General features: G+C 41.0%; 1 protein-coding gene across 1 annotated transcript in view; it reads left to right on the top strand.

Moving 5' to 3' along the window:
* Nucleotides 1-13968, top strand: part of RCOR1 (REST corepressor 1) — a 113763-nt gene that overhangs the window by 540 nt on the left and 99255 nt on the right. Inside the window, exons 2-3 of the mRNA XM_044917828.1 lie at nt 1-92; nt 167-226. The exon at nt 1-92 is cut by the window's left edge and continues 21 nt beyond it. Of these exons, the coding sequence (XP_044773763.1) occupies nt 1-92; nt 167-226 (152 nt within the window). The remainder of the gene's footprint in view (nt 93-166; nt 227-13968) is intronic.

Below are 13968 nucleotides of genomic sequence, written 5' to 3'. Positions count from 1 at the left end.
TAAAAGTTTGGCGGCGGCGGCGCCCAATGGTAACAGCAGCAGCAACTCCTGGGAGGAAGGCAGCTCGGGCTCGTCCAGCGACGAGGAGCACGGTAGGTGGCAGCCGCCCCGCGCCGCCCCCGCGCCCGCCCGCCCGCGCTGACCGCCGTGCTCTGCTTCCCCGCAGGTGGCGGCGGCATGCGGGTCGGACCCCAGTACCAGGCGGTGGTGCCCGACTTCGACCCCGGTGAGTAGCGGCCCGGGGCCCCGCGACCCGAGGGGGCGGGGGCCCTCGGACAACTTTTCTTTTTGTGTGTGTTCGCCCTGCCGTCCGCGGGGAGAACAGCAGGGCGAGAACCAGGAGGGAAACACACACCCGAGCGTGGTCCGCCAGCGCGCCTCGGCACCCCGGGGAGGGAGGCCCAAGCGCCCGGGGTCGGGTCGCTGCCGCGGGCCCGCTGAGCCCCCCGGGGGGGGGGCGTCGGCGCGGCCGCAGCTCGCCTGGAGGCTCCCGCGGGCCCGGGGTCCGGGGCCGGCTGCGCCCTGGCCGGGGGGTCGGGGTGCCAGCGCCGGAGAGTTAGCGTGCTGCGAGCGCCCTGGACTTGGGACGTCCTCACACCCGTCTCTGTCCTGCCCAATGTCGCAGCGCTGGCCCTTCCCTCCTCCTGCCGGCCCCCGGGCTTCTGCTCGCCCCGACTCCCCTCCCAGCCCGAGGGGGAGTAGAAAAGCGACCCCCCAAAATCAGTTAAGAAGTGTGCTTCCCAGAGGGCGCCTGCCTGGGGAAGAGAGGCTTGCTCGTGGCAGTTTGATTTTAGGACCTATTTGTAAATGTCCGTGTGTTTCCTTTTTTGTTTTGTTTTGTTTTCCTTGAAGGAAGGGGTTGTGAAAGAATAGAACCTTCAGAGGTTTTAGCCTAAGGAATGATTTCCACCTCCGAGAAATCCCTACACCCTAGAATGGAACATTTACTTTCCTTGCTGCTATTCTGCGTGGAAGCAAATTTAAAGTGGTACCAGAAAAAAATCTAATCAGACAAAGGAATTCGTCAGATTTTAATGCGTGAGATTCTAGCTGGTCTCCGTAGGACTGTTCTTTAAAGATTGTTGGCATAGAAGATGTTTGAAAGGATATGGGTTTTATTTCAGAAATAAAATTCAAAAGAGAATCCTGCAGAACTGGAGTTGTTAACAGGCTTTCTGGTTGGAGGGCTTTGGAGCTGGAAGGTATCTATGTAGGTTATACCACTAGTTTATTTGAGAAAATAATGCATAAATGCTTTTCCTTGGAAACAAGACTGCAGAAAATTGCAAGGATCTAGTCCTTGAAAAAGGAGATTGCTCTTAAGCTGTTATTAAGGTACTAAACTCTGGGTGTTCTTTGAAGTGAAAATACACAGGGATCCCTGAATGAGCTTTTGGGCACTCTGGAAATAAATGACCTTGCCCATATTGGACTTATAAATTTTAGTCTGTTGATTTAAATCTCTTAAATTTATGTAGTATAATACCCAGGTTTGTATTCCTTTTAAATTCGTGTTAGTCTTTTTGATAGTTTCCCCTTCCCCCACATCTTTCTTTTTTGGTAGTGACTTCTCATTTACAAGAGTGACAGGATAGGACTGGGAGACCAGGCTTTTTCTCTTGTATGCATGCCTTCTCCGTTCCTAGGTTGGCCACCAGGGGAAGCATACTGTATTTTGGTTACAGTTGACCCTATCTTCATTTTGTAGGTCAAGTCCATCTTTGTTTTAATATACAGAACATAAAGCAAAGGTTGTCACCAAGTTTCCCACACATTAAAAAAAATCAACTTGCATAGATCTTTTAGTTAAGTTGGTCGATTTTTAGTACGTTTTAGTTATATTAATTTCGAGAGCTTTACTTAAATGATGTGACTAAGGAAAAGGGCATATTTGATGGCAGCAACAGGAATTAGATTTCTGACGTTCTTCTAAATATGGATGTCTACCTCTGCATTGTTAGTAATGACTTCTTTGGGTTTGTTCTCTGAAATAGCAGATGTAGTAGGATCATATTTTGAGCTGCCCTTGTATTTTTGATGGAATAGATACAACCATAAAAATACTAGAGAGCTGCCATTCTAAAAAGTAAAACATTGTAAATGTTCTGCGTAGTGTTACTGCCATTTGATTGGGGTTTGGTATTAATATTTACAAATTTCTTATTTTGTGTTGTTTTAATCTGGAAAGGAATCTAACTGACAAACAATTTTAAGCCCTGTTTTGCTAGTCTGAGCAGTGGGACACATTCATAGGTTTGGGTGAAAATTGTGGGAACTCATTGTTTCCTAGTGATTTTTTTTTTTTTTTTTAAGGTGTGTTCTTATACAGAGCTTAGTATCTAAGGAAGAGGAGACTTCCATTTCGGAATAGAAATGGTACACCATGTTTGATTCATGGCAAAAAAAATTTTTTTTTAGGTCTTAAGACTGAAAGGTTTTTTCTATGAGTACAGGTTAGGAATAATACAGACTTTGAAATTGTGATTGTTAGTGTTTGTTGTTTCTCCCTGCCTGAGTTTTGAGTGCATTTTTTTTTTTTTTTTTTAAACCAGAATTTGAACAAGTGAATGTGAAACTCCTCAGGAAGCCTTTTTTCTTTCCTTTTTTAAAAAAACATTTCTGGTAAAGATGTGTGAGTGGAAGAAGTTGATTTTAATTTTTTTTAAAGTCAGATTTTCTTTATCTATGGTATCCCAACTTGACCTTATTTAGCTTTAAAAGCAAATGGTTAAAGCTAGAACACCTGACATTCCCTGTATAGTCCAAGGAAGATCCACTTCTGGCATTCCTTACAGATAGTGAATAAAATGGATGGAGCACTGTAACCCTGAAATGCTGATTCAGTTCTTCTAATCAGATGAAGACCCAGACTAGATTTGTGGACTGTGGTGTAACTTGGCAATTAAAATGATAGGAAAAGTTTTATCAATTAGTTTCAAAAACAAAGACCAGAATGTAGTTCTACATCTTTAACTTAGGCTTTGCTCTTGGGGCGCCTAGGTGGCTCAGTCATTAAGCGTCTGCCTTCGGCTCAGGTCATGATCCCCGGGTCCTGGGATCGAGCCCCACATCGCCCCACATCGGGCTCCCTGCTCCGCGGGAGGCCTGCTTCTTCCTCTCCCACTCCCCCTGCTTGTGTTCCCTCTCTCGCTATCTCTCTCTCTGTCAAATAAATAAATAAAATCTTTAAAAAAACAAAACAAAACAAAACTTAGGCTTTGTTCCCAGGTACGGGGTCCAGACTGTCTTTCCATACCCCACGCTGTAGCATGTGCTGAGTTGTCATTGGTTTCTTTTAGAATTTAGTAATCATAGAATAGAGTAAGAGGGAGGAATGTTTATTCTGTCCTACCTCTGGTTAGTTGTTTCCTACACTTGCATAGCATAATTTAATTTGAAATGAGTAGTGTTTTTCTATATAAAGATGTGAATGTTTCCATGATCTTACCAGTAAGCATGTAAAGGAAGGAATCTATAGTCTATATGTATATATAGATACCTGTATATTTTTATAGCCTATATATTTCTATATGAGTAGTGTTTTTCTATATAAAGATGTGAATGTTTCCATGATCTTACCAGTAAGCATGCAAAGGAAGGAATCTATATATATATACACATAGATAGATACCTATATATTTTTATAGCCTATATATTTCTATCATTGTTTGGTACTCTTCCTCTTTGTTGTCTTCTAGCTGGAGAAACACAGTGACAGGATGTTAAGGTTGACTCAAGTTCTTTGTTTTCTGAAGCATGGGTTATTATGTCAACTTTTATCCTGGATTTGTTTTCAGTATCACAGTTTACTGATACTAAAATTGAGACTTACAGAAGAGGAAATTGTTAATGGTAAATACTTTTGAGATAATGGTCCTTTAAAAAAGCAACCTATATTTGGAACATTGAATCCAACTTAATGAGATTTGAAAATTTGGGTTGTCATTGACTCAACTGTCACTTCAGAGTTGATTTATATTAGTATAATGTGTTCTGCTTTAATGTGGAATAATTTTACTGAACAGAGGGTCTTGACCTGCTTTTCATTTTTTACTGGTGGTTCTGTGTTCTTCTTTGAACACATTATTTTCTATGCTTCAGTTTCATTGTAAAAATCAATTTTATAAATATTCTAAAATTAATAAGTTATGGTGAATGTTTTGTGATTTAAACATACTTTGAGGCAGTGTTCACCCAACCATGAGAGGTTAGGGTAATGATAAATCCTGTGAGATCAACTTTGTCAAGTAGTGTGGTAAGGAGACACTTAGAACTGGTTGTCTGGAGATTGACTGCCCTAGCTCTGTGACTAAGCAGGTGCTAAAGGTAGAGCTGGTCATTTTATTTCCAGAAACCTCAGTTTCCTCTGTCATAAATCAGGGGTTGTTTGCATCACTAATAGTCCATGATTATGTCAGTTATAGTCCTCTTTGTAATTTTTTTTTAAAGATATTTATTTGAGAGAGAGCACAAGTGCAAGAGCGGGGGGAGGGGTAGAGGGGGAGGGAGAGAAGCAGACTGCCGGCTGAGCGTGGAGCCCAAGGACCCTGAGATCACTACCTGAGCTAAAACCAAGAGTTGGAGCCTTAACTGACTGTGCCACCCACGTGTCCCCTTCTTTGTAATTTCATGTTTCTTTCAGAAGAGTGTAGAGTAGATTGAGAGAGCCTGGGCTGTGAGAATCCTCAAACTTGGATTTGGGTCCTGGCAGTGCCTCCTGACAGCTGTGTGTGTTGCCCCTGGGCAAGTTACTTCCCTTTTGTCCTCATCTGTAAAACAGATAATAGAATATTTTAACTTACACATGTAAAATGTCTAGCACAGTGCCTGGCACACAGAGTGCTAAGTAAACATTTTCTGCTATCCTTATTCTGATTATCATTCATTTAACTTAAGTTGCCAAATAGTGGTCCTTGCATCACCTGCTTTACTCATAGGGAAGACTGGATTATAATGAAGCCATTGATTTGAACGTAAGTTATGCACTGAGATATTTGAAGATGATTGCTCTTAAGTCACATGTACTTGCTACAGTTTAGTTATATACCCTTTCCTCGAAGATGGAGGAGTCCAAAACATTTATGTAGCAGAAAAGAATACTGAGGACCAGAGAGCGTAGGTAAATCTCTTCAGATCAAGTTTCTAGATAGTGTAAAGACACCTTGAATCCCTCCCTGGGCCAGGGGAGGTACCCATTAACTAGGTTCTGAGTCAGGGAGTTTTTGCTCTAAACTCTGAGGTTCTTGTCTTTGAGAGTTAATGCTTTCAAGGTAGGGTTCTACCACAGTACTCCCTTCCACGGATGGTGACTGTGATTCAAAGGTTAGCTGGTTGAGACTGACCAGAACATAGTGGTTTTAAAAATCAATAGGAGCGCCTGGGTGGCTCAGCCGTTAAGCGTCTGCCTTCGGCTCAGGTCATGATCTCAGGGTCCTGGGATCGAGCCCCACATCGGACTCCCTGCTCGGTGGGAAGCCTGCTTCTCCCTCTCCCACTCCCCCTGCTTGTGTTCCCTCTCACGCTGTGTCTCTCTCTGTCAAATAAATAAATAAAATCTTTAAAAAAAAAAAATCAATGTTAAGGGGCGCCTGGGTGTCTCAAGTCAGTTAAGCATCTGACTTTGGCTCAAGACATGATCTCAGGGTCTTGGGAACGAGTACCCACAGCGGGCTGCCTGCTCATGCTCTCTTTCTCTCAAGTAAATAAAATCTTAAAAAAAAACAAAACAAAACCGGGCGCCTGCGTGGCTCCGTCATTAAACGTCTGCCTTCGGCTCAGGTCATGATCCCAGGGTCCTGGGATCGAGCCCCGCGTCAGGCTCCCTGCTCGGCGGGAAGCCTGCTTCTCCCTCTCCTGCCCCCCCCCCCGCTGTGTTCCTGCTCTCGCTATCGCTCGCTGTGTGTCAAATGAATAAATAAAATCTTAAAAAAAATAAATAAAATCAGTGTTAACTTGTACTGTAGAAATTTAGGCTTTTAGAAGGTCATTTTCCTTGGTATTATAAGGTTCTGTGGGGCAGTTCAGTTGAAAAAACTCTTAAATCTTTGGAGATGAAACATCAAAGTTCTATCCAAGTTACTGTATTTTCTCCCAGGTTGTCTTTTTATATTTTCTTCTCTGCTACATAGATTGTTGTAAGCAATTTATGGTTTAGCCCTCACTTTTTTCTGAGTCTTTCTTCAGAGGTTCCGTGCATAATGTAAAAAGAAATAGTCTTCTATATGTCCCCTACTCTAATGGAAAACAGTGATCTTTGCTAAGGTGTAGTGTAAGTTTGTATTTATATTAAAAACAGAACTTGAAATCACTTTGTGGGAGAGGAAATCTGTAGCAATGTAGTAGAAGTCTGAATAAGGTAGAGTTTGGGGATTGAATACTGATTCAGTGATTTGGAAGGAGTTAATTCCTCCCACAGGTTTAAATAGCAATTGTCGAAAGTATTTGTGACCCTAGAAATGATAGGGTTATAGTTGCAATATAACAGTTTCTTCTGTTTTGTGTTTTGAATGTTTTATTAATACATCGTATCTAGTGTCTAGTCGAGTTTTATGGTTTCTGTGTTGATTTTTATTATGTATTTTAAAAAATATTTTATTTTTTGATTTTATTTATTTTTAGATTATTTATTTATTTGACAGAGAGAGAGAGAGACGGCGAGAGAGGGAACACAAGCAGGGGGAGTGGGAGAGGGAGAAGCAGGCTTCCTGCTGAGCAGGGAGCCCGATGTGGGGCTCGATCCCAGGACCCTGGGAACATGACCCTAGCCGAAGGCAGCCGCTTAATTAATGGAGCCACTCAGGCGCCCCCACAAAGATTTTATTTTTAAGTAATGTCTATATCCAACATGGGGCTCGAACTTAAAACACGGAGGTCAAGAGTCAACATGCCCCACAGCTGAGCCAGCCAGACCCCCCCTTCCCCCTTGTCGATTTTTTTTTAAAGTTGGTTTAAGGTGACAAAGTGTTCTTCCAAAATGTTTGAGAGAAATGACATTAAAATGTCATTTATTTTTAAGATTTTATTTATTTGAGAGAGAGAGCGAGTGTGCATGTGTGCACGAAGGGAGAGTGGGGGGGGTGGGGCAGGGAGAGAGGGAGAAGCAGACTTCCCACTGAACAGGGAGCCCAAAGTGGGGCTCAGTTCCAGGACCCCAAGATCATGACCTGCCAGGCGCCCCCCCAGGCTCCCCTTAACTTTTCATTTAAATGACATTTTATTTTATTTATTTATTTATTTTTTAAAAAGATTTTATTTATTTATTTGAGAGAGAGAGAATGAGAGACGAGAGCATGAGAGGGAGGAGGGTCAGAGGGAGAAGCAGACTCCCTGCCGAGCAGAGAGCCCGATGCGGGACTCGATCCCAGGACTCCAGGATCATGACCTGAGCCCAAGGCAGTCGCTTAACCAACTGAGCCACTCAGGCGCCCTTAAATGACATTTTAATGGAGTACCTGGGTGACCCCTCCCCCCTGCTCACACATGCGCCCGTGCTCTCTCTCTCAAATAAATAAAATCTTTTTTTTTTTTTTTTTTTTTTTAAAGATTTTATTTATTTATCTGACAGAGGGATAGAGAGAGAGAACAAGTACGCAGAGAGGCAGGCAGAGGGGGAGGGAGAAGCAGGCTTCCCGCCGAGCAGGGAGCCCGATGCGGGGCTCGATCCCAGGGTTCTGGCATCGAGCCCCACATCGAACTCCTTGTTAGCCGAGAGCCTCCTTCTCCCTCTCCCTCTGCTGCCGCTCCCCCTTCTTGTGCTCTTTGTCTCTCTCTCTGATAAATAAACAAACAAATAAATAAATAAGATGTTAACAGTAAGCCCTAAAACTCCTATTTTTTCAAATTAGTCAAATTTTTAAAAGATGTGGTTCTTAATGAAAATTGAACACCAGACATAATTTTTGAAGTTTCTAATTTTTTCTCCCTCAAAGTAATGAGTGAAAATTGTAATGCCCATCTAATCCAACCTTCCTGTGTCCTAGATGAGGAAAGAAAGAGATAAAATGACTTATGTTTGTCTTTCTTTCAATATCTAATCATTGAAAGTGTCACAAGGTTGAGTTGAGGCCATATGAGGCCAAACTTCAAACTTGGCTTATTTTAGATGTTGTAGAGTCTTGTTACTGGGTACAGTAATTGGGAACAGTAATATGTGTTCAAAATTTTAGATCGAGACATAAGAGTTTAAAAATTTTTTAAATTGAAGTGACTGGATAGTTATGCATATTTTGAATATCTTTGTGTATTACCATTGGATAGGATAGAATTGTAATCATAGAGTTATTTAAAAAAAAGTAAACATTCAGATAAAACAGCAAGTAATACATGTACCCACCACTGTGATTAATACTTAATATTAGGCTGTATTTGTGTCATGTGCAGCTGAAGGCTAATTCTCTCACTTCCTACACTAATTTGGAGTTGATTGATGTTTTTCCTGAGATAGTTCATTTGCATCCTCTTAGAAGCAGATGCCAAGACAGGATTAGATGTGCAAGAGATTCATAGGGGTACATGCCTGTGAAGGATAAAGAGGAGAGGATGGTTGGGTGGCAGAAGCCTTCAAACTGGATGTTGGCATGACACCCCTGAAGGAAAACAGAAGGCAGGATGATTCGTGGTTGGATCCAGGAGCCTAAGGTTGGAGTGCAGCTTGGAAGAAAGTCTGAGCCAGAGCAGATTGTTTGTTAGAGGAGTCCATTGGGCAGGAATGGCCCTGCTCTAGAATGCTTGCTGTGTTCAGGCATTGGCCTGGCACTGGTATGAATGCTGCAGTGGATCCCAAAGGTGCCAGGCGATGGGACTGCCAGCTAATTAAACATCTCTCAGCACTTTCTCTCTTGAAGGGAAATCTGAGTGCCATGCTCTCAAGGCCTTCAGAATTCCCATACGTGTTTTTGTATTTTAATACATACTTATGTACAATAAACAATATGTTTCGTTATGTCAAAATCCTTTTGTAAGTGAAATTATTTTGTATATTCATTTGCTTTGATGCTTTCCAAACGAGTACATGTCCACCAACAAGGCACATGAGTTCCATTTCACCCAATCTTCACTATACTGTTAGATTTATTAACTTTTTGCAGTGCTCTCCTTTTGTGGTTTATGTTGGCATTTTAAAGATTTTATTTGAGAGAGAGAGAGTACATGAGCACACAAGTGGGGGGGTGGGCAGAGGGAGATGAAGAAGCTGACTCCTTGCTGAGCAGGGAGCCCCATGTAGGGCTCGATCCTAGGACCCTGAGATCATGACCTGAGCCTAAGGCAGACGGTTAACTGACTGAGTCACCCAGGCATTCCTGTTGTCATTTTTCTAATTACTGGTGAGGTTAAATGTCTTTTTATATGTTTTTTGACTACTTGGATTCCTCCTATGAATATGCCTTTTGCTGGGGCGCCTGGGTGGCTCAGTCGTTAAGTATCTGCCTTCGGCTCAGGTCATGATCCCAGGGTCCTGGGATCGAGCCCTGCATTGGGCTCCCTGCTTGGCGGGAAGCCTGCTTCTCCCTCTCCCACTCCCCCTGCTTGTGTTCCTGCTCTCACTATCTCTCTTTCTCTCTCTGTCAAATAAATAAAATCTTAAAAAAAATGAAAAAGAATATGCCTTTTGCTGTTTTTCTGTAGGGTGTTGGTCTTACTGATTTGTGTGAGTTCTTTATATATAATTTGGCTATAATCCTTTGTTAGGGTTGCATATATAGAGTTTTTGTTTTTTCTTTAGTATGGGGGGGGTATTAATTGAGTTTCTTTGGTTAGGAAGGAATAAAAATAATATCCCTGAATGGACATATTTCTGCTTAAAGCTTGGCCTTGGAATGTAGCCCCTGTAATATTTATCACTAGGATTCTTGATTTGTAAGATGAATGTTACTGAGAACTGACATCTTTTTTTGTTTTGTTTCAGTGTTAGTCATTTTGGTATACTAAACTATTAACTGATTGGCCCACATTACAGTGCCAGATGACTTGGAAAGCTGATTTAATTTCTGTCCAGCATGTAGTTAAAGCAGCAGCATGTTAAAGTTAATGGCTTTAGTTCCTGTAATGGTTGGTTAGTTTCTTGCAAATGGTTAAGGTGCTAAATTCATCTGTCTGATGGATTTGCCACTGATTATAAGGGAATGGGTGAGTGTGTGGATGGGGAGGTAAAACTTGTCATCACTAACAAAACCTTCAAAGGAATGATCTATCAATGCCAGGTCAGGGTGTGCTTATTATGTTCCAATCTGGTTTGAATACTTTATATCTCTTAAATAACACACAGTCACAACAATCACATAAGGTAAAGTTGTTATCCCCATTTTCCAGATGAGGAAACAAAGGCTTACCGTTCTGGTTTAACCTAATAACTTGCCCAAGGTAGTGCATTCTAAGATGCCATTAGTTGTAAGATGTACCATTATTTTATATATCACCAAGAAAGGAAAAACTCCAAGATACCATTGTTATGTTGCAGTTAGATTTCAATCTAGTATATTTTAGGGAGAGTCAGCCAGAAGTCCTCTTGAAGAAAAAACTTACATAGGAGTAGTGCTTTATTGGATCAATTAATTGATTAGTTTCCATGTGCTCTCAGGTGTTCTGAAGTTACAGGTTTAGGATTACCAGAGTCCGCTTCATGTCATGTCCAGTTATATTCCTCTTCTTTCTGGCATTGAAGACCCAGATTGGTTTGGTTGATTGGCGCAAATAGGAGTGAGTTGTTTTACTCCTGCATGTATGTTGAAATAGTCTTCTTCAGAGCTTAAAACATAATTGTAAGTTTTTTTGAGGGGAGTGATTTCTTATGATTGTATGATTTAAGGTTATAATGGATAGTGTTAGGTTGGTTACCCTTTAGTTTAACAAATATGAATATAATATTTAAATATTGTTTATCCCATCCTCCTGTCCATTTTTCTACAGGTTCACATTGAACTTGAGCTGTGGAGTGAATTTAAGAACCATGTCTTGAATAAGGTGTGAAATGATAAAATATCTGAGAAAGTAATTTATTTTATTTTATTTTAAAGATTTTATTTATTTATTTGATAGAGACACAGCGAGAGAGAGGGAACACAAGCAGGGGGAGTGGGAGAGAGAGAAGCAGGCTTCCCGCAGAGCAGGGAGCCCGATGCGGGGCTCGATCCCAGGACCCTGGGATCATGACCTGAGCCGAAGGCAGACGCTTAACGACTGAGCCACCCAGGCACCCTGAAAGTAATTTATTTTGATTAATTCATTTTTGACAGAGTATTTTTTAAAAACCCTTGATTTCACCTGTACCAGCTATCTGGTTAGTATTGTTCAGCAACTAATTTCCCTTTCTTGCATATTATTCCTATCCTCCCTCCCCTCCTCAAGCCCCCCCTTTTCAAGCCCCTCCCCCAACCCCCCCCAAACTAACCCTGCCCACCATTCCAAAGTATATATTTCTTGGTGTTATTAGTCAATTTTGTTCTATTTTTCAGAGACCAGAATATGAAGAAAATTGCAAGCCTTTTTCTGATGGACTCAGATATGAGCTATGCCATGTTTGATTTTATCGTAGTGTAATTTAAGGACCAAATTACCGAAGGACTAATTGTTGTCTGCCCAGAACCTCAGGGCTTCCTTTGTACTTAAATTGAGGTTACTTAAGTAGTCTTTGCTCCTAAAGTTTGGCTATGGTATCCTTTTCCAGTTTCATCTACTGGCCCGGAAACACTGCTTGATGGCCTTTGTCTGAAAAGGTTAATTAAAATTTTGAGGTTAGCTAAACATTAATATTTACCTGAATTTAGGGCATTTCTGTGTTGTTTTACATGCATATACACATGCACTCTCTCTCACTTAAGGTCACGTTCCTTCTTTACCTCTAGTGGCATGGAAGCTTTTGGACTTGGGGCTTGTTCTGCTTTCAAATTTAGCATGGACATAGGGAGACCAGGATAGTAGAAAGAGTAGAATAAGTAATTAGTTTGGTCTTAATACTGTCAAGTTTTCTGGGAGCTAGTGGTGCCATGTACTTCTGCTTTTATAGAGTGCAGTAGTATAGTTTTTTGAGTCACCAATTCAGGTTTAAATATTTTAAGGCTTATTTGCTAACTTGTCCCAGCTGAGTGTGGTTCTGAGCCATGTGCTTGGTTTGGCTGATTTTCCTTGAATAGGCATTTTGTAATGGACATTTAATAACTAAGCATCAAGTTCAATTATTGAAGAAGTAAAAACCCAAGGAAAAATGAACTTTTAAATTGCTGGTAAAAACTGATTTCCCCCATTTTCTGTGCTTTCTTACAGTGAATTTGTGTAAATTAGAGATGCACATCTTGCTTAGATATATTAAAAATTTTTTTCTCAAGGTGAGAGTCACGTAACATAAAATTAACCATTTTAAGGTGAACAATTTATTGGCATTTAGTACATTCATTAGTACATTGTGCAGCCACCACCCTGTCTGGTTCCAAAACATTTTCCTCCCCCTAAAAGGAAATCACCTCCCCATGAGGTGGTTACTTCCCACGCCCCACTGTCCCAGCCCCCAGTACATTGCTGAAAGTATACAGAGAGTACATGAGACCTGACAGTGGGGCCACCTGGTCCCTCCTGGGGTGGAGGGTAGGGCAATTGAAGGAACCAGGAAGTTTTAGGTGATACGATCCTTTGAGCCAAGCTTTAAAAAATAGCTTTTTAGGGGCTCTTTGGAGCATGTGACTCTTGATCTCAGGGTTGTGAGTCCAAGCCCCATGTGAGGCATAGAACCCACTTAAAAAAAAGAGCTCTTTAATATTTATGATTTTATGGTGCTTATTTTAAAATCAATATATATAAGCTATGAATTTTAAAAATTATTTTGGGAAAATTCTAATCTTAAAAATTTCAATCCAGATTTTCTTTTTGTCTTGAGCTGTGTTGTCCAATAATGTAGCCACTACTGTATAAAAATATTTAAATTTAAATTTATTAAAATCTGTTAGTAAAACATGTGACTCTTGATCTCGGGGTCATGAGTTACAGCCTCACACTGGGTGTAGAGATTATTTAAAACAAAACTAAACTAGGGCGCCTGGGTGGCTCAGTTGGTTAAGCGACTGCCTTCGGCTCAGGTCATGATCCTGGAGTCCCAGGATCGAGTCCCGCATCGGGCTACCTGCTCAGCAGGGAGTCTGCTTCTCCCTCTCCCGCTCCCCCCTCTTGTGCTCTTTCTCTCTTTCACTCTCTCTCTCAAATAAATAAATCTTTAAAAAAAAAAAAAAACTAACTAAAACTAAACAAAAAATTCAGTTCTGTCACACTAGCCACATTTCAAGTGCTCTATATTCCTATGTAGGTACTGGTTACCGTATTGGACAGTGCAGAATAGAACGTTTCTGTTATACCAGAGAGTTCTGCGGGATAGCACTGACTAGAGAGTCTGACGACTTGAAAGTTTTCTTGTTTTCAATTTTTATAATTAGTTCAGAAGTTTTGCCTCTTTAATCAAGGTGTGTGGTGAAATGGGATTTTGGAGCAACTGCTAAATACTATGATGGCTGTGTACTGAAGTCTTGTAGAGGGGTGTTTGTTTAAATAGTGCTCTTAAGGTATTCATAATGAGGCTTCTTGAAAGCAAGTAGAAATAGAAAGCTTAGGAGAGCTTTGTTTTTTGAGGTGGTTATTTAGTACCTAATTAAATCAGAACGATGATTAAGATATATGGCTATATTGAAGATAAATGTAGGACTTAAAAAATTGACAGTATGAAGTCTCAGCCTTGTCTTCAAAGGTTAGGTTTCTGAAAACAGCCTTATTGAGGTATAATTGACAAACTGCGTATTTAAAGTGTACAGTTAGACGTATGATAGGCTGAAGTCACACTGCTTACTGATGCTATGGTTAATCTTTTTTTGTTTCATTTTGAATACTTTCTATTGCTATGTCTTTAAGTTTACTATTCATTTGCAATGTATAATCTGCCCTCAATCCCATTTTTCATCTCAGACATTATGGGTTTCATACGTAGAAGTTTGA

The sequence above is a fragment of the Neomonachus schauinslandi genome, chromosome 9, assembly GCF_002201575.2.
Source record: "Neomonachus schauinslandi chromosome 9, ASM220157v2, whole genome shotgun sequence".
NCBI classification, from domain to species: domain Eukaryota; kingdom Metazoa; phylum Chordata; class Mammalia; order Carnivora; family Phocidae; genus Neomonachus; species Neomonachus schauinslandi.
The sequence above is the reverse complement of the archived record's forward strand: the minus strand, read 5'-3'. Positions and strand labels throughout refer to the sequence as shown.